The sequence below is a fragment of the Cupressus sempervirens genome, chromosome 11 (assembly GCF_028749045.1).
Source record: "Cupressus sempervirens isolate cs-2001-9-10 chromosome 11, ASM2874904v1, whole genome shotgun sequence".
NCBI classification, from domain to species: Eukaryota; Viridiplantae; Streptophyta; class Pinopsida; order Cupressales; family Cupressaceae; genus Cupressus; species Cupressus sempervirens.
Genome location: NC_143128.1, coordinates 178,837,201 through 178,864,457, shown reverse-complemented (window position 1 = coordinate 178,864,457; position 27,257 = coordinate 178,837,201). Strand labels below are relative to the sequence as shown.

Sequence of the window (27,257 nt, the reverse complement as noted above, 5' to 3'; positions counted from 1 at the left end):
CTCGAATTCACATCACTTGATGATTTTAGAAGGGTAAATAACTCAGATACTTGTCCTATTTTCCAGGACAATTGGCTTAGGGTTAGGATTTGGACTCAAGAACTATCTTTCCTCTTTACCACTGCGATACTGCAATAGGGCGCACTCATCCTGGCAATTCGAGGAAGTCGATGCGTAGTAGCTACAATCTGCATAAAAGTCAAACATGTACATATACATACAAATATCTAAACTAAACAGAAAATGGTGGGGAGTGGTGCATCGTGTAGATCCTAGATAGCAGGTGACTATGACCCCCTCCCTCAACCACATTAGAAATGTCAAACATAAGGTAAAACATACATGTGCACCATACACATGCAAGTATGGGGTAAGTAACCATAGAAAACTGCATATAAATCATCATCTAACTATCATCATAAGATAACTGAAATCACTATATGAACATATGAAACATCATCATTGAAAGGATAAACACGAACACATGAAATAACCAAGTATCAAGTAGCTCATCAATAAATTGAGGGTGAAATAACATCCAATCAAATCAGGTAACAGAGTACCACTAAATCATAAAACAAAACCATAAAGCTGGCCTAAAAGAATTCAACAATATAACAAAAAAACAAACCAGGGGTACGCATTACAGATGAAAACTATGGATTTTGGAAAAAGTTTGATGTTGAATAGTTATATGACAAAATATGGATTGAAAACAATTATTTCTTTTCTTTCCATAGTAAACGTACATGTCATTTAACATATATTTGAACTTAGATGAGAAAATGATTTTTACATGTAGTTTTTTGGTGAGAATTAGACCCCCTTCAACAATTAAAAATTCATCTTTAATTTTTTTAAAAATTAATTATTTTTCTTTTCTTAAAAAAAAAAAAAAAAACCACGAGCTTCTTCTAGTTTCACACATTTCATCAGTTTACACCATCTTCAAATTCCCAACAGAAATATCACTTTGTATCATTGGAGTTGAACAATTTTGGTGTTGTTAATGTTTTTCTTTATAAAAGTGTGACAACTGTTTATGCTTTTACCCTTTAAAGTTAATGACTTTAACCAATACCCCTTATGCACTTTAAGAACCATGTAGTCATCTTGTTTTCTATATCCTCTTGAGAGCTTATCGTTCAATGCAAAGGAAAGTGTCTACTCCCAAGGTAAAATAATCAATTCCCTTATGTTAGGTTCTCATTTTTAGGTTATACCACTTCTACTTGGCCCTTTGCCCTCCCAAAAGCATTGTTGTTTATGAGGCCCTTGTCCTATAGTCTCCCCACCTACCAACATCATTAATATGTCATGCCAAAACAAAATGAAATGTATTAGGCACTTGACAACCCTTAAAATTGCCTCTGGGACAGTCACACCACTTTGGGCATATCAAATGTTGGTATATTGACTCTTGAGACTTGCTTAAAAGGTAAAGATTCCATGCTGTCCACCTCTAAGAGGAAAGGAAAGAGTCATTCCCCTCTCGTTAAGAAAACTAAGTTCTTTGTTCAATATGTAAATAGTAAAGATGAAGGTGAGGTGGAGAACGAGTATAGCACCCATCAAAGGTCCAACATATTGACCATCAAGTTTGTAAACAAAGGAAAAAGTTTCTTATTGACTATGACTCAAAGGAAAACACTAAGTAGAGGAATCAAAAATTTGAAAAGGAAAGTAAGAAGATTAAGACTCCTGAGCATAAAGATTTTGGACGCTGATGCTATTGGCAACTCTAATAATTCTACCTCCAACAATTCGACACGTACTTTTGATAGGGTGAAGGAGTGACCTATTGAATATGAGATTAACACACTGCTAACTGAGGAGAATCAAAATTTGCTTAACTCTGACATGACTTCTGCACCATATTTGGCTAGCCTATAGAGTGAGATAGAAAAGTTAAAGAAAATATTAAGTGAGGTTGAAAGAAAACTATGAAGCATTTCCAAGTTTAGCCTCTAAGCAATGAATAGCTTTGCAACTTTCTTATGTCTATTGCAATGCAAGATGGTCAATGACGATGGACATGAAGATGGTAATTACAAGAATTTATTCAAATTCCTTACTAAAGACTTGAAAAATACTACCTTGTATTCTAATGGAAACTTAGATGGTTATAGGCTGTACGACTATGACCTATGTTTCTTAACTCTTTTAGCTTTGTTCAAGGTTGCATTTGATGTCTATCTCCTATTAGTGAGTTGTATTTGTGCGCCCTCAAATAATAGTTCTGCAACCATTAGCAGCCTAATTTTATTGTTGATAATTTTTTTTAGTAATAACACTCTAATTAATGTGAGTTTAATAATAAGATACAACAATACTACATTTAAACTAATAAATTATACAAACACTCACAATATATATATATATATATATATATATATATATATATATATATATATATATATATATATATATATATATATATATATATATATATATATATATATATTTGCTTTCAAACAAAAATAATTCATTTCTTTATTTTTAAATATTAAAAAAAAAAAAATAAAATAAAAAAAAATTTAAAAAATATATATATATATATATATATATTTGCTTTCAAACAAAAATAATTCATTTCTTTATTTTTAAATATAAAAACTAATTTATTCGTAACAAACTAATTATAAACAAAACTAATATAAATTATCTTAAAAAAACCATGTACTCAAATGGCGTTTTAATTATAGAAAGTATTTTTATAACAACCCAAAATTTTAAAAAGTTAGCAGAACACAACTTTGCATAAAAATAAAAAATAAAGATAAAGCTAGCTAGGAATCGGAAAAAAACAAAAAGCGAGATTTTATTAAACAGTTCCAATCATAAATACGCCGAAGGCGAGTAATTGTACGACACTTTCCGAGCTGAGGGAGACTCTTTTCTTCATTTTCTACCGTTCCGCATTTTCAGAGCTTTACACGCGCGATTTCGTTTTCCCTCCACATCAACACGGGCCCAAAATGCCGGGTGTATCTCAGTAACTCAGACGCTCCATTTTTCATTTTTATAAATATAAAACAAGCGGTGGGACTTCACAAAATCATTCCATGTGCTCTTTCCAACTAACAAGCCAAGAAAGAGAAAAGCAAAGACCGCAGTCGAAGGAAAATAGATTCCGAGCAACACAAAAACGGTGCAAATCCCAGCGACGGCGAGTTTGGATCCGGGAACCTCTACTCCCGAAGCAACAAAATTGGAGTGACTACTAATGAACAGGTATGCAGGCTTCAGATTTATCAGCATTTCGATGAATTATGTGCAAAAAGCTTGGCATTTGTTGTCACATTTATTTTCATATTTCTATATTAAGTTTTCGTACTCAGCTTGACCAGTGTGAGAGTAGAAAGTATATTAAATTGATATTTATTGAAAAATATTTCCGCGCAGGCATATATGTTGTAATCTGGATAGAAACCTGTTGTTGAGCTCTGCTAAATATGTGGAAATATTGACCGTATTTAATATTTCACCCTAGAGAACTGTACTTTAGTGATATTGGATACTTATGACTGCGAGAGGGAGCAGCTGTAAAACCTAGCAGGTCGCGGTGGAAGAGGAAGGTTTTAGCGGGAAAATGAACTTTTGTAATTTGTTGTTAATGTAAGGTGCTTTGTATTATATAGATTTGGATTATTTTGTGACTGTTTATTTAGATGCGGCCGTGGAACAGTTGGGAATAGTTTTGTACTGTTTTTAGTACAAGGTTAGTGAAGCAAAACGCTGTTTAAGCTTTTGTTTTTGTTTCTCCCTTTTCTGCCAGTCTTTGATAATTTATTGACAATCCAATACGTTTTGTGTTCTCGTGTTGATTTCACTGCGGTTACTGTATGCTCGAAAATCTGTTAGTGAGTACTTGCATTTTTTTATTAAAATGTTAGATCAACAGCATCCTACGTATCTTTGTTATTTATTAGCGTTGAGGAGTGATCGTTGAGATTATTACTTATTTGATTTGGTAAAATTTCTCTAAATAATGTTATAAAAAAGTTCCCCTCTACATGGTATTCTCCGGTTAGGTTGTACATCTCTCAGGTAGCTGCACCCAGCATGTTAGATGCATAATTTGATCAAACTTCAACACTTTATCCTGAGAAGCTGGGTTGAATCCTGGTCTTTGGCCTTGAATGCTTGTTTGATTTAACCATCTTAACTCAATCTGCCTGATGTTATTTAGTTTATTGAATTTTAAAATACCGTGCCTTCCTAGATTTTCTTGTAACATTCGAGCTCATCCTAGTGGACATTATTTATTTCATTTGAATTCTAAGGCATTGGGTTTTCATGGTTTGCATTTTCCATTTGACCTCATGCTATTGGACATTAAACATTCTATTTGAATTCTAAGGGTTTGTGTTTTACTAGTTTGTTATCACCATTTGAGTGAATTCTATTGGCGTTCTAACTGTGTGATTTGGGCATTATTAAATTTATTTGGATTCTAAGATGTAGTGTTGTCTTTGCTTTTACCACTTGAGTTCATCCTAGTAGGAATTATATCGTTCATTTGAACTCAATGTGTTATGTTTTCCCGATTTGCTGGTGCATATTTGGCAATGATTGTTGAATGCTTAGAAATTCATTGCCATGTAGTGACTGTTTTAGTTAATGGGCAGCCAAACAAATCCTTTTTATGTGTGTGCGTTATTTATTCATTTTCCTGTCTGATACTGTGTTTGCGTAGAAAGAGAAAAAGTTCACTTTGTTGATTGATTCTTTCGTTTTTACTTTTTTGCCCCAAAGTTAAAAGAATATATATAATTCAGATAACATGGCTCTCTTTTTTAATGTTTGTTTCGGCATTAACCCTTGCTGAGTCTTTATGCCACCAACATGTCAGGTTTTATGTTCTATACTCCTTGTCCAGGTTTAGGAAATATGCATATTTGCAAATTGATTAATTAAAGGATGTTGTTTTGCAAAATCTGAATGTTTATAACTGTTGTATGGTGCTGAAAGTTATAGATTTGATTATTTACCTTTTCTCTTGGTGCTATGTAAATCAGGAGATTGACCTTGTCCGGTGATTTAGGCTGTGGCTGGGCATTTTGAAGTGCTGCAATCCGTATATTAGTAAATTATTGAAGTTGAGCCCTTTTCACTAACTTGTATGTTATGCTAGATGCTCGACCGTATGAGTTTTTGTGGTAGAAGCTTTGTGCTCTTATCATTTCAAATATTAGCATGAAGGATCTGGCATTTGGATATGCCGTCCTTTTCTGAATTGGGAGATTTTGGGATTGGGTATTTTTCCCTATTGTTTACTATTCCAAAATACTTTTTAACCGAGATCAACAATATTTTGAATGGAAACTCAGAATTTTGGCAAGGTTCAGAATGATTCTTTTTCTATGAACAAGAATTCAGAAGCTGACTCTTCAAAAAATTCAGAAACAGTCAGATTGATTAACGGGTATGGGGATGAAACTGTGGATCTTGGATCCACTGAAGATGATCCGGATTATGTTGCCAGCATTCTTGCTCAGTTTGAACAGACCCAAGATTTTCTCGAGGATGTGGAATGCAGGTTATCAGTGTCAGCCATGGTTTCGGATGCTGTCACAAATGGGGTTGCAAATGCCCTCATGGAGGAAGCATCTGAGGCTCTTACTGCAAAGGAAGCGGAGATAGTTGCTTTAAATGTTAAATTGAAAGACAGAGATATTAAACTGTGGAACCTGACAGAAACATTACAGCATAAGGAGCATGAGGTGGCAATGCTCAGTGCCGAGAACAAATCTGACCGTGAAAGGCTGGTCTCAGATTTTATGTATGATAAAGAACGTATGAAGCGTAAGTTAGGTGAAGCTGAAGCAAGCTGTATAGAAAAGGAAAAACAGTTGGCAGAAAAATCTGAGGCCATGATGAAGATGACATCAGAGCTAGAGGCTGACAGAAACAGAATTTTTGTCATGGAAGAGCAAATAAAGAACTTCCATGAAGCAGAGTTGGAAAGCAAAAGAAGTTACTTAGATTTGGTTGAACAACTCGAGAGATTGAAATCAGAACATGTTATTGGAAAAGAGTCAATTACAGAGGAGGATGTACAGAACATTATATCACAATGTGGAGGACAGCTAGTCACTAAAGAAGAATGTGAAGAACAGATTCTTAGGCATGAAATTGAAAGATCTATATGTGAAAGCATATATGAGGGACAGCTGCTAGAGCTACAGGACATACTGGAAAAAGACAGGTCACGGTCTAGGACTATGATTGCTACTATGAAAAAGGAAATGAAGTATTGTAAGGAGTTATCTGAAATTAAGTTGATGAACAAGGGACTTGAAGTTATGAATCTTGCTGGACAGTTGAAGGAAATTGAAGTTGCTAATGCATTGCAAACTTCTGTTATTGTTGCTGTACTAGATTCTTCAATTCATGAATTTCAAAATCAGTTTTTAAAGAATATTCAGGACTTGAGCGCACGGGATGAACAGATAATTTCTTTGACTTCTATGCTTAATTGTCTAAAGCAGGAGTGTGAAAGTTTGAAAGCCCAAATGTCCAGCAATCATGTAATTGATGCAGAGATTGGAAACAATCTGAGCACTTTAAAGGTAACAATGGAAAATCAACATGCTAGATTGAAGCGAGATGTGGAGGAAGAAAGAGCACGAGTAAGAGATGATTTGTCAAAGATAACAAATCTTCAGAAGCTTAATGATATTCTGGCTAACAGATTGAGGGAACAGCAGATAAGCTTAGAACAGGTTGAGGAGAAACTGGCAGAACACAAATGGCAACAAGCAATTGAGTGCCTTGTTACTGAAGAAGTTTATGGGAGCAAACTAAATGAAGCTGTGCAACTCATTACAAACCTTAATTCAGAGTTGGAAAAGAAAGATGCGGAACTAGCTTCTTACATGGAAAACACTGCTGCTCTGTGGGTGGCGTTAAATGCTGAGAAGTCAGAGGTTTCGAGTTTGCAAAGAAGGTTGAAAGGTTTTGAATTTGAGATTGACAGTTTGAACAGCATCGATTTTCTGAAGGTGGATTCAGCATTTGAAAATATTGATTCCAGATTCTTGAAAATGTCTTTAAGATTGGATGGCTTTGAAAAGAATTCAAAAACCTGCTTTGAAAATATTCAATGTCATGTTGCCTCAATCCAGGAGGAGTTTATCGAGAAACAATGGAAACAGAATTTTGAAGTCCATATCAATGGACTTGTGCTAAGGGAATTCCTTCAAGGCCTTGAAGAGCAGCTCAAAGAAAAAGAGCTGGAGGAAAGAAAGTTCTGGGCAATTCAAGTCAGATTGGATAAAGGGAGGGAGGCATTGATAAATGAGGTTAAATCTCTGCGTCAAGAGCTAGAGCAATTGAAATTTGATGAGCCAGGGAAGTCTACTTTCACTACTGATGGTAGCAATTCAAATGGATTTCATAATTTTCCCCCACATAAAAAGGAAGTGCAAAATGGAGAAGCAAATGATGGTCACAGGAAGGATCGGACTCCGAGAAGGTTTTCTACAGGTCAGCTTTCTACTGATATGTCAAAATTGGATGATAGCTGTGGGACTGCTGTGACAGGAAAGGTTGGAGAAGCTCAATTGACAAAGGAACCAGATCTATCTGTGCATACTTCACTTGATTTTGCTGATACTCCAGACTCCCCTTTAAAAATCCTGTCTAGGGAACAACTCATAGAACATTTCAAAAGAGTATTGGCTGAGCGAACAAGGAGAACAGAATGCATATTGGAGGAGAAAACAGAAGAGATCTACAAGCTTAAGAGGGACTTGATGAGAGGGAAAGATGGGACATATCTGAAAAAAGATAAGGAGTTAAATGCTTTGAAGAAAAGGATTGCTGAGATTACAAGGAAATTGGACAATATCGTTGAGGAGAATGAGAAGTTATCTTCCTGTGTGGGTGAGGTTCAGGATCAGAACTACTTTTTAGTTTGCAAGCTCAAGGATGAAATGAAGGCCGAGAGGAGACATTCACTTGAGAAGGTTAGGCAAAAGGAAAATGAGCTGAAAGCACTGTCTGATAAACTATCAGATGCCTTGCGAAAAGACAAAGATTGCTGTTGTAGAGAATCTCACTTATTAAAGCGTATTGCAGACCTGGAGTCAGAAAGGGAAATAATAGATATAATGCACCTCTGTGAAGCTGACATACTAAATACTATCTTTAAAGAGATAGTCAATGAGAAAAATATTGCATTGAATTTGATACTGAAGGACCATGACGAGAGTAGAAAGAACACGCTTTTACTTGAAAATGCGATGCACGAGAAAGAGATGGCTTTAGAGTTGGCCTTGGGAGAAAAGGAACAGCTTAAGGAACACATTATTTTGTTGGAGAAACTGATCAAAGAGAAAAGTGATGCTTTAGGTTCAGCATCATTGCAGTTAGAGGAAATAGAACTATATGAAAAACAGAAAAGCGATTTGGATTTGGTACTGAAAGATAGCGAAGAACTTAAGAAGCAAGTATCATCTTTGAAGGAATGTATAGAAGAAAAAGATGATAAATTGAAAACTGTATCTAGGGAGTTGGAACAAGTTAGGAGTGAAAAACTCACTCTGGAGGGTATTGTCCAAGATAAGGATAGTAGGATAAAGACAGAATGTTACCAAAGGAAGCAATTTGAAGCCACCGCAGCAGAGAAGGAGAGTGCTTGGACTTCGGCAGCAAGAACTATCAGAGTACATGAAGAAATGATTATTTCCCTACAACAAACTCTAAAGCACAAGGAATTATGCCTACAGTCAACTATAAAGGATAAAGAAGAAGGGGAGAAACAGAGATATCTCTTAGAGGCAGAGGTGCAGAAAGTCATGAACACTCTGAAGAGCATGCAATTACAAACAGAAGCAACTCAGAAGCAATATAAAAAAGAACTTAAAGATTTTGTTTGCAAAAGCATGGATGCTTCTTTACAGTTGGAACAGAGGGCTCAGAAAAGGATTACAGAGAATATGTTAAGGTACTCAAACTACTACCTTTTTTTTCTTTTGCTTGCTCATTGAATATTTAGAATATTGTATCTTGGATGCAGATTGAGAACCTTTTCTTCCAAGGTTTTCTTTTGAAGTGGTCTACTTGCAGATATGCTTATGAACACATTCTTGTTCAGTTAGTAGGATGACTTTAATTTAAACACCATTTAAGATGCAATTGTCAACAGTTTTAATTGATTACTGAAAGGAAGAAAATGGCATTTGTGAATGCATGCAATCTTTATTTTTGACTTTTATGAGTTTGGTCCATGCTATGCTTCTTAGATTAAAAAATTATGGGTACTATGGTTACATTTGCTTTTATAAATTTATATATATGAAATGGAATAGTGATAGCATTTTGGAGTTTTTGTTTTATGGGCATTTGATAATAATTTTATTTTTCACCGAAGTTAAAATATTTATATATCAGGTTGGAACGGAGTAAGCAACACATGAAGAAGTTACAGGGTGAAACTAATGCAATCTTGCTGGGAAACTCGTACTACAAAGACAAGCTTGAAAAGAAATGTCACAATCTTCAAAAAGCTGAAGAAGAGGTAAAGAAGAATTACACATCTGTGTACAGTGAGCTATGCTGAGTGTTGACAAAGAGACATATATTTTATTTTCATCATTTTCATGTGATATTTCTTATAACACAATTCATTCACTAACTCCATAGCTTATGCATCAAAGGATTGTGTTAACCGATAGTTCTTTAACTCATTCGAAAAATCAGTTTGCTTCTATAGAAGAAAAGCAGGTTAAATAAACAAACTACCATGAAAGTCCTAAAACTCCACTTAGAGTTGATAGAGATAAAAATCAAAATGTAATTGTTTAAATTTATGAACTATTCTCATTATCTGAAGAACTCAAATCTATGCTCATACCTATAATTCTATTCACAAAAGTTTTATTTAAACAAATCCTAAGGACTTCGCGTGGGTAGTCAGTTAGGCTGATTATGTTTTGTGTGCTTATGAAGGAGATTTACTTGATTTTTTTTTTCAGAGTTTTAGTTTTCTGATATAGTGTTTCTTTCCCATGGCCTTTGTGTTAAAAAAGGCCTCACTAACAAGTTTGTCTTCTCTTCCAGGTGTCATACGTTTTGTCGCTTTCACTACTACTTATCCATTTTTATACTGTAATCCCAAAATAATAATTTCTTTAAAGTATTCTGCCATTTCTATAATAAGGTCCAAACTGGCCAATTGTTCTAGAGTCCGGTCGGTGGTATGCCTTTATAGCCTCACATAAGTATGTGGCTTTTTTGACATGTGATGATGGTGCAACCCTTTTTACTTCAAAACATTTGTTGGTTCTGTAATTCAACTTTTATATCAACCTTTTCTAACAAAAGTTGGCCACTTAACATCAGTAAGGGCTGACTTTAAACCTTGCCCCTCAAATGGTTATGACATCTATAATGGCTTGACAGTAGGAAGACCTATCACATATAGATTAAATAAGATGTCTATTCTCCCATAAGTTGTGCTTATGTCTTGAAACAAGGTCGATGGTTTTGCAAAAAAGAAAGCTATTTGCAAGTATTGGTACTTTTGCAACATTCTATTTGTTGCAACCAGGTGATTTTATTTATTTGATTGTTTTGAATTCAAAATTTATTGTTTGAACTTTGTTTTGTCTAATGAATTTTTATAATTTTAATACACATCTTATTTAATATACATGCGATAGGACTCCTTCAGATCTCAACTTATATGTCAAGGGCATTGGTAATGATATCATTCTTGTCATTTATGTGGATGATATTAATATTATTATTACTGGGGCATACTTGCTTGAGCAAATCAAACTGAATCTGTGTTAGGTATATAATTATAATATGACTGATTTGGGTCTTTTGCATTATTGTCATGGTGTAGAGGTTTAGCATGCAAGTGGCACTACTTTCATTTAGTAGTCAAAGTATGCCAGGAGATTATTGGGGAAGTTTAGAATAGAAGATGTGAAAAGTCTCATAAGCATCTATGGAGAAAGGGTTGAAACTGATGTAGGAGCATTGTGGGTATAAGAGCAATCTTGCATCACCCAAAAATATTTCCTTTTTGTTTTTTGAATAAGGGTGGTCTGCTTGCTACTTAGTAAGTCCGTCATATGAGCTCGGAATGTCCTAATTTCAGAGTTGGATATTTATCTTGGATATATCAGCCTAGCAGTTGAGGTTCAATGCCATATCATGGGTATTCATGGATTTATTGTTGGATTTTGGTGTGCAATTTTGGTATAAAAACTCTAGGCTCACCCTTGAAGGCCTAAATGTGCCCGGATGAGGCCAGAAAACTTGATGGATGGGCGATTGCACTGATTTGAGCTTGTAGATCAAGCGCTAAGGATTCTGAAAAATGGTTATAATAGCAAATTAGAGCACAGTTCGAAAATTATGACCTTCTGAAGTTGGGCCGACCAAAACTTCCAACATAAATGTCCAAAATGTATTTGACCGACTCTATGTATTGTTAGGGTTTGTTGGCCCTAGGTATTAAGTTTGAGTGTTTAGAACAACTTTGGGTGATAGTTCGTAGCATTGTCTTGTAGATTACTGTAATGAAGGCGCTCATGTGGGTTAGCAAATTGTAATTCTGAATTCTGTAATTCCACACTTGCAGCGATAATAAGAAGCCCATATTTTGTTCTTGCAAGTTGCTGTTATTTTTTTTTGTTTCTGGTTAAGTGTTTATGGTATTAAGGGGAGCACCCTTCATCAGAAACTATCAGCCAAATCAAACTCTGCAGTGGTGAATGAGTTAGGCAACTGGTTGGCAACCTCATATATTGGAAAACCACTAGATTTGATCTAAGTTATGCTGTGAGTGACATATCTTGTTTCATGATTGCCCCTAAAGCAAAACATTGGGTTTCAGCGAAACATGTACAAAGTTATGTGTAAGGGATATCTGACCTTGGCGTTTTGTACAATAGAAGCAAAGGTCCAGATAATTTGTTTTATATATTCAGATTGGGCGGTTCTTTTTGATAACAGAAAGTCTACTTGTAGGTATTTCTTTAGTCTTGGCATGGGTGCAATCACACTGGCTAGTAAAAAGTGGCAGGTTGTAGCTCTTTCCTCTACGGAAGTTGAGTATGGGGGAACTTTTAAAACAGCATGTGAGGCAATATGGCTTTTGAGGATGCTTTTGGATATGGAAATATCTCATGTAGGGCATTCACCCTTGTTTTGTGACAGTTGAAGGGGTGCTAAAGCTTGCCAGTGAACAAAGGATTTAGAATTCCAGTGTCACTTCATTCGATAGCTTGTTGAAGATGCATCTGTATTGTTGCAGTACACTCCAACTGTGGATCAGGCTGTAGACATTTTCTAATCAAGTGTGTAAGCCTGGATAAGTTCGTAAAATTCAAGGAACAATGTGGTGTGTTTAGTATAATGACCATTAAGGGAGGCTATTAAAATAATATTGTCATATGCAGCTATAATGGTCATTTAGTTAGTATTTAAGAAGTTTCTTTTATTCGCTTTAGTTCTCATGTTTTAGAAATGATGTTTGTAATCTCTTCTTAGGGAGTCTCCCACTCCTTTTTAATTATTCAATTAGTATTTCACATCTACGTACAAAAGATGACAATGAACTTGGTACAGCTGCCCTGCAATTTTTGCTGCCCAAATGACATATCCATTTGCACAGGTTTTGATGAGTTGAGAAGGGAATTCAGATGCGCAAGTGTTTGCATGCTGTGATGCTACTGCTGCTATTTATAGGTGAAAGTAACATGGATAGAAGTAAGGAGGAAGCAAATGGTAGAGAATAAGGCAGAGAACAACAATGTTGCAAAGAAGGTGATAGTGAGGAAGAGCATGTTAGTATAAAAGTGGACTCTGAAAAAGAGAAAATTGCCAAAAGCTCATGAATGGCATTCTAGGAGCAAATCCAAATAACGAGTCACCATCAGTCCAATCCTAGCTGTTGGAAGTGCAAGGTGCATTCAAAGAGGAGGAAGAAATTGCAAAACCAGCCATTAGATTAGCTCCTGGTATTATGCTTGACCATAGATTAGCTATCAGATGACAAAAAGAATCTTTGAGCTTGAGCTTGTTTGCCTGCAGTTCTTTATAAATGACATGTTGAATGCTTATTCATAATCCTTCTTCCAGCCAAATAACTTTTAGGCTGCTTTACGAGGAGCTTAATCAAACTTTTTGTGTGCCTGCTTACCTATACTGTCAGTCTCTGAAGATTGACATCGTCTGGAGTTCTTTAGTTATTGATCTAAGCGTTTGTTAGAACTTGCAAGGTTTGCAAGGTTAGCCATCCTATATGTACGATTTTCCTCCCAAACTGTTGAGCATACACAGCAGGAAATATGAACTATTTTAAGTAAACTTTTTAGAAAATAAGAAGTCAATATAATCTTGTCATGGCTTTCACAGAGTTTGGCTATCAAATGATCAGTAGAATAGAAATTGTTTATTCTTATTGAATTGCGGTCTAGTAGATAAAAACTATCTATATTTTTTAATCCATGAAAGCCAATATTTATGAGAGTTTGTTCCAAGCTTGTTGACATCTGATCATATGCCCTGTAGAATGCAGCAATACCAATCTCTGTACATTTCAAAGTTATTGATGGGCACACCTTATTTGATAACTGCATTAATCTGTAACGCCCCGCCAAGGGATCCAAAAGAATTAACCTAAAGTTTCACTAAGTTTGCTAAACTTTTTTTTTTTTTTTTAAGCAAGAAAGTATAACATACACATCAAACACATAGTAGCGGAAGCAATAACATGTAATCATCAACAAACATACATCACAAGTTACACCTTAAGGATCCCAAGACGTTGAGTCACATTTAAATTTAATTAATTCTAAGTCTAACAACTACCTCATACATATGAAAGAATAATCAGAAAGTCCAATGTCCATAATATACATTTGTTCCGAATGCCTTTTGGCAAATTAATTCGGAATGCTCAATCATCCACCGTACATGTCATAGGGTATGAAAGGCTTAAAAGAATATACATATGTAAAGATAAAGATACATCATCCTCAAATCCATGATACAAAGTACAGTAAAATAAATGAAATCATATACCATACATGATACATCCATCCATCCATCGTAAAAAGATAAAACATCCACCATAAAATCTAACCATTCATCATAATAATCTATGAACAGAATGAAGGTATAAGCCAATAGTGATACTCCAGCCACGGTGTCTCGGACGGATCTCAATGGTAAGAGTAAAAAGCACTACCACTCGACCGCGTGGAACCTAAATGGTCCACTCCCACCGCGCTGAGGAGATAGTCTCAAGTCCCAAATAGGATAACAAAACCTATAATCATAAATACTCTCTAAGTCCAAGAAAACCTATAAGTATGCTAACTCAAGGGTTCTTAAAAAGATCGACATCTAAACCCAGAGGCACTACAAAGACACGTAGGAAACCTACTATGCAAGCGGGAAAGTGTCATCGCAAAAGTCACGTCAGAAGTTACTCGAGCAATCCCTTAGGAATCTCGGGTCCCCTGTGATCTTGCGGCCACTAGTATCCTCTCGTACTGACGAGGCATACTACAGAATGCAAGGTCGTAACCAAGCGTTCTCTCTACCCCATCCTAGCCTGTACTAGCACTCAAGGCATGGGAGGGAACATACAATTATCTTATTAGATTCATTTAAGTTAGTATTTAGATGAGATGTTTTCACTTATTAAAACAACTTACAATGAGTTACCCTGGCCGCCACTTAGGGCCCCGGCCCCCATTGCAAGCCACTTCCCGACACTACACATAGATAATCTACCCTTGTTAGTGTAGTTTTTTATTTTTCCTATTTTGCTAGGTTTTTCCTACACTTTTTAATAATCTCGCTTAGGTTAATAAAGCATGTCTTATTAGGTGAATGGTTGTGAGGTGTCACCTTCCTACATGTGAGCATCCATTAGCTATCTTGGGAAGATACTTTGCTATCTTTAGTCCGATAGATGGTTGCTCCTCATTGGTTGGTGTTGACACCTCCTCCCTCTTCCTAGCCTATATAAGCATGCTACCTGGCTTGTATTTGCATCTCGTATTTTTGCATCCTCTTAATGCTATTTTGCTTCAAGCATTTGCATTACTCTCTTGGAGACTAACTCTATGATGCTATTTTGATTTTGTATCATTTGCATTCATAGTTTAGATATTTACTCTTTGCACTAGTTTTTTGGGTTATTAATCTTTTCAGATTCTAACAACCCTAGGCTCATGAAATCACAAATCACAAATATCACCTCAGCCCTATACAAGCGACTGGAAAACATCAAATGATAATCATAATGATCACAACAATTCTCTATCAGCAACTGAAGGCATCAATAATAAGTCACAATATCCAATGGTTCTCCAACGAGCAACCAACAAATATCCCAATAATAGATCACAATACTGATCGAAGACTCCAAAATGGTCGAGTCAAAACATGTCACAGCGTGACATCACCAAGAACAATTCACTTAAAAACACCTCAGCCTCACACAAGGAAATTGGAAAACAATAACAACCAGTAAAGACATCCATAATAGAGCATAGCATCACATTACCAAGGTCAGGTATAAAGATCAAGAACAACTCACCATAGCATCACATTCACAACCCCGAGCCTCTGGTAACAACCTAAACTAGTCAATACTAGAACAACCCCAAAACACAGAGAACACATAGAAAACATCAAAGTCTCACAGATTGGATTTGACAGTATATTATTGAGTTAAGGTAAGGTTTATGTTCCAGTTTAACATCTATTTCAAGTAACTAAGTTTTCGCAACTACTCCTTACGATTAACCCATTTCTATAATAACTTCCATTAAATCAATAATCTAAATCTACAATTTAATCAATAATATTCATTATTAATTAACTTTAATTAAACTAATTTTAATTAAATTAATCAATAATTACTGTTCTAATTACTTATATTAATATATTCATTAATTATTAATTTATTAATATTTAACCAAAATTATTAATAAACTAATATTTACAAAAACTATGTTAAATGCATTAATATTTAATTATTAAATATTAATAAAGATTATTTATTAAAATATTATTAAATAAAATATATTAAAATGTATTAATAAAAATTTTAAATAATAATAAAACTTTTTTATAAATAATACAAATTTAAAAAAACAAAATTTAAAACAAATATCACACACGTATGTTTAATAAGCCCGTCGGCTTAATAACCCGCCTGCGGCCTGCCGCAGTCCTGCGGTCGCAGGGCCTGCGGCGACAGGTACTCTGTACCTGACGTCGCAGTACTTGCGACGCAGGTACTGTCGCGCAGAGCCGCGGCAGTGGGGGTGGGTACGGGGCAATTCCCTCCCCCCCAATATTAATATATATATATATATATATATATATTATTATTATTATTTTTTAAATACAATTTTTATAATAAAATTTTATTGATATTCAAATCTGTTAAAGATATATATAAATTTATAAATATGTTAAAATAATTCCTTTTAATATATATAAATATATTGAAAAATTGTTTCCTTCTTTATATTGACATAGAAAATATAGTCAACCATTCGAATTTCTAATTTAGAATTTCAGTCTTAGATTCAACCCTTCCCATTTAAATCCTATGTATACAGAAGTTAATTGACAAGCATCTGATAAATTCCAATATTGTAATGTTTAAACATTCATCATAGAGAATTCAGGTCTACAATCCACAGACACGAAGAAGACAGGAAATAAGAAAATTGCGTAAATAATCAGCGATCAAAACACAAGACCCTACCTGATCCTGATGCTAATACTAAATCCTTGAAAAACTATGAGAGAATTTGCTCCCCTTCAATAACTTTCCTCTGAAAATCTTTCTTGGTATTAGTCTTCTGAAATTCGCTTCTCAAAAGTTGTCTCCCAAAAATTCCCGTCCAAATTCGTGTCCCTCCAAAAATGATCTCCCAAAGTTGTGATAAGAAGTTTTCTCCTCAAATCGGGGCACTAATTGTGCGTTCACCCGAGAGGACTCTTTGCACAACTGAGTTAACTCCAAATTAACTTATATTATCTTTTCTTTTATTTTGCATTCATCTTTTCATGCACATTAAGTTGAATTATTAAATAACTTTATTTAATATTCCACTTGACTTCTATTTTAAATTAATTTATTATTTTAATCTCATGTGCACTTTATGAAAGTAAAATAACATTATTATTTTCTATTATTTAATCTTTTAATTTATTTCTCATATTTAAACTCATGCTTAGATCATGCGATTTAGAAACCTTTAATAATTTAATATCTTTCAACTTTTAATTTATTTTAGAACTTAATTGATAACATATTTAATTAATTTAAATAACAATAATATTTAGCATTTATTTAAAAATGAACTCTAAATATATTATTATTAATTTAAATAAATATTATCATGTTTTAAATTTATCTTTGAACTTTTATCTCCAAATTTAATTCTTTTATTTAATTAATTTCTCAATTAATTAAATATTAAAGATATCATATTAATTCTACATTAAATTAAATCATTAATTAATCTTTTTAATTAGACTTAATTAATAGAAACACATTAAGGATTCATATAACAACATACGAAAACCCATTATAGAAAAATTCATACTAAATCAAACAAAAAGGGTTATAATCACGAAATTACATCATTTGATGCATTCAGAAGGTACTTAACTCAGATACTTGTCCTAATTATCAATTAGGACAATTGACTAAAGGGTTTAGGAATTGGACTTAAGAGTTTATCTCCCCTCTCTTACCATTGAGACAATGCGATAGGGTACGCTCATCTTGGCAATTCAGGGAAGTCGATACCCGGTACCTGCAACCTGCATAAAATTCACGCATGTACAAACACAATATTCTAAGCTAAACAGACAATGGCAGGAAGTGGTGTATCGTGTATATCCCGACTAGCAGGGGACTACGACTCCCTTCTTTAACCACATCAGAAACACCATACATAAATAAAACAAACACGCACACCATACACATGCAGTATGGGGTAAGTATCCATAAGAAAGCACATGTGATAATAAACCATCTAACTAATCATCATCGATAATTAAAAACATTGAATAATCATCATACATGCATGAAATATAGAGTACCAAGTAATCTCATCACATAATAAACTGAGTGTAAAACAACATCTGATAATCTCTAAAATAATAATACTAATCATCAAACATAAATTGGCCTAAAAGAGTTTGGCAATGATATCAGGAATGTAACTAGAAAAATGTAGACTAGGGGCAGGCACTACATAATCCAAAAACTGCAAGCTAATCTAGTCTGTGTGCTAGTGAGAGTTAGAATCTAGAATCATTGTTTCATCAAACTAGTGGTAAGCATTGCTGAGGTTGTTGTGAAGTTATACCACTTTTGTCGTGTAAATTGCTTAGGTTGGCTACAAATTAGTAAATTATGGTCCTAATCTGGTGGCATGGGTCACAAGCCATATGTAAGTTTTGAGAATGTCAGTGTCACTTGATTAGGTGGCAAATATCATTTTTCGCTCACAAGAATAAAAAAATAAAAAAATGAGCCATCAGAAATAGTGAAACATGAAAGTTGCATCAACCACTTAAATAAGATCCACTTTTAAAAACAGATTGAGATAATTAAAGTAGGAATTTATAAGATTCATATTTGTAAAGGAGACAGTATTGATCTTTTGAGCTGGCAAACAATTCTTGCATGTGAAGAGCATGATGTGAACTGGACATGGCAAATTAGTTTATGTCCCATGACGTTGATGGACTGAATCTGTTTTTGACTTTCTTATATTAAGAAAAAGAATGATGTAGTTAATATCAAGGATAGCATAAGATGTGTTAAGCTCCTACTGATTGTAATGTTAGAGAGATTATTATATGATTCTCAACATTTCTGACAAAAAAAAATGGAAAATATATTCTTTATTCCAGGCATATAATAACATTATAAAACAGGCAGTATATATAATTTGTGATTAGGCCAGTATTAAAGCACATGGGATTAAACATGGCTTACTTCTCATTTAAAGCTGGCATATTGAGTGATTCATTTTTTACATTTGATTAATTTTTCACTGTTTGCCCTCCAACAGGCACAATAAATGATAACATACCCAGCACCCCATTCAGTAATGTTAAACTATCTATTGCATGAAGTTCATCACACCACCAGCCTGATAAGGCATTGACTGATAAGATGAAACAGTGACTCTAAGAAAATTGGTGTATCTGCATCTTAAGGAAGTTTTTTGGAGGGCATGATTGCATGGAGAAAGGAAAATTCAAAATTAATGTACGCTATAAAAAATATATCTGTTATGTTGCAATAGCACAAAAAACTAATAAAAAATGCAGATGAAGATGTGCCGAAAGTGCAAGGTTTCATTGTGCAGGTTCTCCAATATTACTGCGCACATGTCTACAATACTGAATCTATAGATTACTTTGAGAGGCTTTGGTTGAGATTTTGGTCATCAATGAAAATAATTCAAAATATTGCTAGTTTGTAAACAAGCTTTGATTTTTCATGTAATACAATTTGCCCTTTTTCCTTGGGTTGAGTTTAAAACAGACCTATTTCAATACTTCTTTTTCTCTCAGAATATTTTTGGGCCTTCACCTGCATGTGTGATAATAGGTTTTGACCACTTGTCTGTTTATACTTGTAGATTCTAGAGCTATGAATTTTATTTTTATAAGACACTTCAATTTGTGCTCTGTACACTACTACACTGTATTCTGAGTTTTCACATACTTATCTGACTGAAAGTCATTCTAACATGTGCCAAGTTAGAAAAATATCTGGATTAAAACACTATAGTATTTGTTTGCTCTAGTGATTCAGATTATACTTACAATCCACCACCAGAATGAGAGCATGATTTTAATCAAAAAATTCCTACAATTTTAATCCAGAAGCTGTCTAATTGAATACGGACTGTGGAAATATCATATTTTTAATAAATACATGTTTTCAACATCTGCTGGATCACTTTCCTTATTCTTCTGTTTTGTGATAGATATAAGAACCTTTTTACAGAAAATCCTAACTGACAGGATCTGTCTTTAAAATTGCAGGTTGATGTGTTAGGAGATGAAGTGGATACTCTTCTAAGTCTCCTTGAGAAGGTTTATATTGCTCTAGATCATTATTTACCAGTATTGCAGCATTATCCTGGGGTAAGATTAGTTATTGTCTGTTTTTATGTATATAATTAAACAAATACTTGTTGAATCATAATGAACATATTTTGTAATTTGTAACTGATGAATATTTTACAGTTTAACATTAGTCTCCAAAAAAAGATGGAATTGAAATGGAGCCACTCTTATTTTTCTTGGCTAAATTTGTTTCTGATTGACGCCTGGTTGCCATTAGACTGTAGTTGAGCGTCAACAGGGTTTCCATTTGTTGTTGGTTTGGACAGGATCCAGGATATCCCTAGTCGTTCATTTTACGGCTAATACGTTTTCATGAAATGTAGGACATTTGGAATGTATGCTTAGGTGTGTGTGATTGATAGGATGATATGAGAAATAGAAATGATATCCTCCAGTTTATGGTTAAGCTTTTAAGATTGGTTCTGCATTGACTGCCAATTTTATTTACTGCTGATGCTTAACATTTTTCTGTACAGATTGTTGATCTTGTTAAACTGGTAAAAAAAGAGCTGATAGATCATGCTGATAACGGACTATAGAGATCCATCTGAGTATAAGGTTTGTCATCTATGCAGTGAGACATATTGCAATTTGAACTTTTATATTTGATATATTAGAAGGCATAGATTGACTTCTGTATCATCTTGATCAGTTTTATTGTGGACTAATATTTAAGTTTTCTATATACATTTAAATAATCTGTATGTACTCTTTTATGTTTTCTTCTAGACTGTAGGGAGAAGTAAATGTATTTTGTCAATTATGCATTTTCCTTAAATTTCTGTTGTACTACCTTGAGAAAGGAATACCCATTTGTTAAAGATTACTAATTTATCTCACAGTAATCCAGACATGATCCATCTCTTGACAAAAATAGTAATGAGGAATGAGCGTGGAGATGGAAGAGCATATAATCTTTTTTATGAGAAGTTATTTAACTGCCCTTTTTCTAGTTGCCTTTGATTACGTATCAGTAGTAGGCAAAGCTAGTCTTTTTGATATATTGTCTTTGCTTCCAAATGTATTAGGAAGCATTTGTTTAATTAAAGCCAAATGTATTAGGATGCGTTTATTTAATTACGCTTGGCAATGGGGACGCCATCGATTGTTGTTGGTCAAGGAATCTTCATGATCTAAGAATGAAATATTGCTAGAAAAGAGAATCATAATCCTTAGAAAACAATGAAATCCTGATGCTTGAAAGTTTGCCTACCGAAGAAGAAAGTTGATTCTTAATTAGGTGATTGTGATATGCAACATCAGATTTGTTTATCCTTCTAACATCCAACATTGGAAACTTGTCAAAGACAACATAAAGTTTGTCTATCTTTGCAGTATTTCCCTTGGTAGTGGAATGCTTATGAACTGAGACTACCACAATAAAATGATTCAAGCTAAGCTTTGGTAGAGTACAAGTGTAGATAAGCTCTACCAAGGATGTATACTGCAACTATTACCAGTCCTTCTATGTACCATACCATTACTCAGCATTAACTACAACACACAGCAGATATATCACCAAAATACCATGCAATGTGAAGGAAATGCTTTATTTTATTGATTCCAAAATAGTCCATACAAAATCTGTCTTTACATTACTAACATCAATCCATATATACTATTCTAGTTGGTTAAGCAAACCGATGGACACATCCCTTCGCTACAACTAACTACTCAACTCCCTTACTAACAACAATTAACAATAGCTATACTAATGGTTTATTACTGACCCATCTTATGCCCACCCTCAGCCCCCTCCCCGACCCACCCCCCGGAAAAAAAAAGTAGTCGTCTTCTAGATGACTAAGACATAAATGAGCTAACCTATTCACACTTCTAAGAGGAATGGTGTGAGGACATCCCTGAAATGGAGGCTCACTGCTGTTGTCTCAGAAGTCATAGGTCCCTTTCTGCGGCGATCTCCTTAGCCCGTGCTGTTTGTAGTAACCTTAGAGCATCCATCCAATCCTTCTTTGCCAAGGCTAGTGTTTCTGTTTGAGCCAACTCCCACTCTGTTTTCGAATTTTGTATTTTTGCCTCCAAGGGAGCCCGTTCCTTTTTGATCTCTGTTGCTTTCCTTTTTGCCTACTGTAGCCTCTCTGAAAGTGGTTCTGAATGTACCCTCCATCAGTGCTAAAATATGCATAAGGGATAGCTGACCTGCATGTGTCTCCACTATGTGGGATGTCTTCTGTTTCTCAGTTTTTTCCTCCCTTTTGACTCCTCTCCAGAGCGTGCTCCATTCTTCATTGCTTCCATTCTGCATAATTTCAACAATGACTCTATTGCCTTCACTACTACAACCATATCTGATTCTTTTGCATTTTTTATTATTTCTTGTGTAGCATGTGTTATATTATTTAGTTAAGCTAGGAACCTTTCTGCTCTATCTTCAAATGACAGTACACTTTTTTTCTATCATTCCTCCTTCCCCACCTTTTGGGTGTCCATTTTCTACTTCCATTTTGTCTTCCCCTCCTCTTTGGTAATCCTGTTGCTCCTCCTATAAATCTTCCATCCGCATCAAGGTGGGCAAGGGTGGGGGTAAGCCTTTTATTCCCATTTGAAATTTTTCTTATAGCTTGTCTATTTCATCCATTGTACCTTCCTCCCCTCCTTGTCTTGGGCTATCCTCTTAATGGTTGGTGGTTATTTGCCTCTGTTTTGTTCCTGTTCCACTAGTCCCAACACATGCAGGTGTCACTACCAATACAATTGGTTGAGCCGTTTCTAGTCCTTGTGGGATGGTGATCTTGATGGTGTGTGGTGCCTTCTTGTAGGATCGAAGACTCACCACCTTTGCATGTGGTATGTCCTCCGTCGAAACTAAATGTGCTACAAAGGAAAATTGTAACGCAATGAAAGTTATTTGTTTGATTCCCCAATTAGAGAATGCCAGTCCTCCTGCTTTTCTGTTGGGTTCCTTCTATGTCGTACAATTGACCTTTGCTACTATATGGTCTCCTTCCTCTCTTGTGTGGATGCCACCTTCTGTGGGTACCGTACGAATCATACGATTAGCATCTTTTTCCACAGGAGAGCCTTTTGTTGGTATATCTACTTCTGTCATGCAAATGCCTTCCTTGTTTTTTACCGCACAATTACAATGTCCAACCTTCCTACAGATGCCTCCTCTTGTATGAATGCCTTCCTCCCCAGCCGTACAAGTGTCATCTTCCATACAATTGCCATCCTCTCCTCCTATCCTACGAACTTCCCTTCTTCCCTCCAACGTAAGATCTTCCTCCACATCATCTGTCGTATGACTAACTTCCTCCATTACCTCTATACGATGGAGTGCTTTTTCTTTGCCTAATCCGATTGCGTGTTTAGGTACCATTCTTTGTAGGGGTCCCTCTTTGATTGGTAAGAATGTGATGTCCTTGAGAACTCCTGTGAAAGTGTTGCTTGTGATATTTGACAATCAAAATTCTTGTACGACACAATCAAACTCCAGAAATTCTCATGATATTACTAATGGATTGTGGAAATCAAATGACATTAATCAAAATTCTTGTTCCTCCGAACTTAGAAGATGTATCTTTCGTACCTGTATCTTCTATTGCTATCCACTTTAACTTTGAGCTTTCTTCTTCTTCCTTTGTGTTGTGTGTCAATGGAAACTTCCTGCCTTATTCTTTCTTCTTGGTTTCTCCACTCCTAGTGCCAAATGTGTTAAGGTGCAACTAGTAACTCATTCCTGGTTGGTAGAGTTCTATTTTGTTTGTTGGGATGAATGTCCCCCAATGTTGTGGAGGTAGTGTGCAAAGGGCTTCTAAAAACATGGCTATGGCATGGTGGGGCATGTAGAAGGTTTTATGCCTTAGTTCCAGGAATTGCTCTCTTCTTTCTAAGAAAAGTTGGCCCCAATTATAAATCCTTCCCATATTTAGTCTGTTTACCAAAGGTAGCATACATATGGCTATATCGAAGGTTCAACTTCCGCCTGTGAGTCTTGTCTTCCGCAATGCATCTCCATTTTGCATTAGCTATAAAAGGTCTTTTTCAAATCCCTGTTGTTTTTCTTACTCCAGATACTTTCCTATTCTTTTTCTGTAAGATCATCTCTACAAATTAGTTGAACCCATTTCTTCTTTTCCCTTGTTGACAAATAACCTTTAAAAGATTTACAAAGTCTAATCCCCACCTCTCAAATAACTCTTGTGGTTGTGATGGAAAAAGGGGCATAAAGTCCCTCCTAGAGGTTTTCCTGCTCTTTGGCTTGTGTTACAGCCAAATACCCACTCTCGTGCATTTGTATGTAAGGTAGGACACCATAGTCCGACTAGTAAGACCTTGTGTGCTATAGCATCTGGTCCCATGTGGCCTTCTACGATTCCCTTGTGGGATTCTCTAGATGCCCTTGGAATCTCCTTTTCCACTACACATCTTCGTAGCACTTCATCTTGGTCCATTTTGTACTGTAGTTCGTTGATGAGTTGAAATGTTTTGCTCATCAATACTCCTTTCACTAGTTGACACATCTCTTGGAAAAGTAAAGGTGGATAAATATTGACCAATTTCTTCGTACTAGTGAGGTAGTACTACAATTTTGCATAACTGTGTGTTTGAAAAGTCTTCATTTACTCCCCTATCTGTGTATTCTCGTGATCGTATCTACAATTTAATTGATCTTTGATTACATGATTCTTTCTTGGACGTAGTGTAGTCTTAAAAGTGAACTCTTGGAGGAGGATTTGCCATCAACTGACCCTTCTTTGAATAATAGGCTTGTTTACTAGATACGTTAGAGCTTGGTGGTCAACAAAAAATCTGAAAGGTGTAACTAGATGTCTAATTTTTTGGACAACATATACCATAACTAGTGCTACCCTTTCCAACCCTTCCTTTCTTGCTGGTGCTAACGTAGCTCCTATCGCACAATTGGAGGCATCTACTTGGACACATAATTATTTGTTCCAATCCGGATATAAAGATGGGGGTTCCTACTAGTCTTGATTTCAGCTCTTGGAATGCCTCCTCTTGCTCCTTCAACCAAGCGAATGGTTCCCCCTTCTTGCTTAGCTCCCCAATGGTAAGGATACCACAACGAATCCTTTTATGAGCCTTCTATAGTTTTCGACATGCCCCAAAAATGATTTGATACTTGTTACATCCGTAGGTCTCTCCATGTGGACGATGATGTTGATTTATCTAGGTTTGTTTCCAATCCTTCCTTGCATAGTATGTGGACAAGCAATTTGCCTTGTGGAACTTTTGAACGATATTCCTTTGGATTTAGGCTAGTTTGGCTCGCAGACATCTCGCCATACATCCTTCAAGGGCTTTTAGGTGGTGTTCTTTCTCACTATAGGTTGATTGGTCATCTAAAAAAGCTTTGAAGTTTCGAACTGACATCCTATTGAAGATGTGGAGTATGATCCTTTGGAAGGTGGCCAATGCATTACAAAGACCAAATGGTATCCGATTGTAAGTGTTAACTCCATCTTCTACCACAAAGGTGGTTTTTAACTTGTTTTCTTGAGTGATGCTAATTTGGTTATATCTTGAAAATCCGTCCATGAAAGAATACTTTTCATGGTTGACCACTTCTTCCAGAATGCTACTTGTAAATGGGATTGGAAAAAGGATATTTTAAGTTATGACATTAAAACTTTTAAAATCTACATATATCTAAATTTGATTGCCTTCCTTTTCCAACGATATGTCTATAGGTGAGACCCCTTGGCTAGTTTATACCTTAAAGATGATGCCGACATCCAACATCTTGGCAATCCCTTGCTGTATCTTTGCTACGTAGTTTCTATTAATCCGGTATGGTCTTTAGTGTATGGATCTAGCTCTTGGTATAAGGGGAATTTGATGGACACATAACTCAAGTAGTACTCCTTTCAGATCAATATATGTCAATGCGAACACGTCCTTGCACTCCAGTTTTTTGAATATCACTACTATTCGCACCGAGTCCCTGTCATCTCCTCCCAAGATTACCTTGGGACCATCTTCTTCTCGTAAGTTCATCCTTTTTAGATTAGGTTCTTTGTATTTCACTTCCTTGTCCTTCTCAAATTGGTGAGTTGTGTCGATGTCAGTTTTGTACCACTACATAACATATAGCAATTAAATACTTGACATAGAATATCAAACACTCAATCCCTCTCTTGAAAAGTAAATACTCATGAAGACACGAGAAAAACTCTAATGTTCCTTACACCTATGGATACTAACTCAGTTATATTAATGTGATTTGCTGGTTAATCACGTAGGCGGCCTTACATTGTTCATTCAAGGATTGTCGAACTCTTGTTGTGATGGTGATGATGTTTGGCTTTGCAATGTATATGAGCGCCAAATAATGTCGACGGTAATGATGATGGAGGGTATGTCTGCCAATGATGCTTCTCCTAACTTCCTAAATGAACTCCAACTAGTGAACTAGTCGTTGCTTTACTTCTACTCCTATGAATGAAAATATTAGCAAATGGATGGGGATCAAATCTAATGAAAGCTTACTAGCGGCTCTAACTTCATAGATGCAATGATTCAAGGGAAAAATACTAGATTACCACGCAAGGCTTCCTAATAAGCCGCTAGGATGCTAGTGGCCTAGTTTATAGATCCCTATTAAACAATCACCATACAACTATCCATCTATTCTTACTCTTACTTAACAACTTTCTTGAAATAAAATCTACTTTAACAACTTCAATGGAAATTAACTCTTAACTATTGGAAGTAGAAACCATGCAATAACACCAAATGTTCTTAATCACCATGCAAGTCACAACAATGATAAAGAGAAGCAATTTTGGTATTATCTTGAGTAACAATTTTCTTCAACATTTCTAAAATCCTCTAGGCAAAATTTCAACCAATTTAATGCGATTTTGCAATTTAATTTGATTTCAATTTTGCAATACGATTTTAATTTCTAACAAAATAAATCCTTTTTCTAGTAGTCAAAATTCAAACTCCAATTTCAATTTCACTGAAAAATTCAAGATTTTCCAAAACAACTAAATTTAAAATTTATTTTGAAAACGCTAAAGTTTATACAATTATTTCAAATTTTCGAAAAAAAATCTAAGTCCAAAAATTTGCAATTTTATCCTGCCAGATATTATTTTAACCATCGAAAA

General features: G+C 35.1%; 1 protein-coding gene across 3 annotated transcripts in view; it reads left to right on the top strand.

The window, feature by feature from the left end:
- The first annotated feature begins 2,872 nt into the window (after positions 1–2,872).
- Positions 2,873–27,257, top strand: part of LOC149528779 (uncharacterized) — a 34,285-nt gene continuing 9,900 nt past the window's right edge. For all 3 annotated transcript variants that reach the window (XR_016358402.1, XR_016358401.1, XM_089808438.1), the window contains exons 1-5: positions 2,873–3,234; positions 5,022–8,953; positions 9,400–9,526; positions 20,074–20,175; positions 20,634–20,715. Coding sequence is in view for 1 of the 3 variants with exons in the window: in XM_089808438.1 (XP_089664564.1) it covers positions 5,322–8,953; positions 9,400–9,526; positions 20,074–20,175; positions 20,634–20,696 (3,924 nt within the window). In the remaining 2 variants the exon portion in view is untranslated. The remainder of the gene's footprint in view (positions 3,235–5,021; positions 8,954–9,399; positions 9,527–20,073; positions 20,176–20,633; positions 20,716–27,257) is intronic.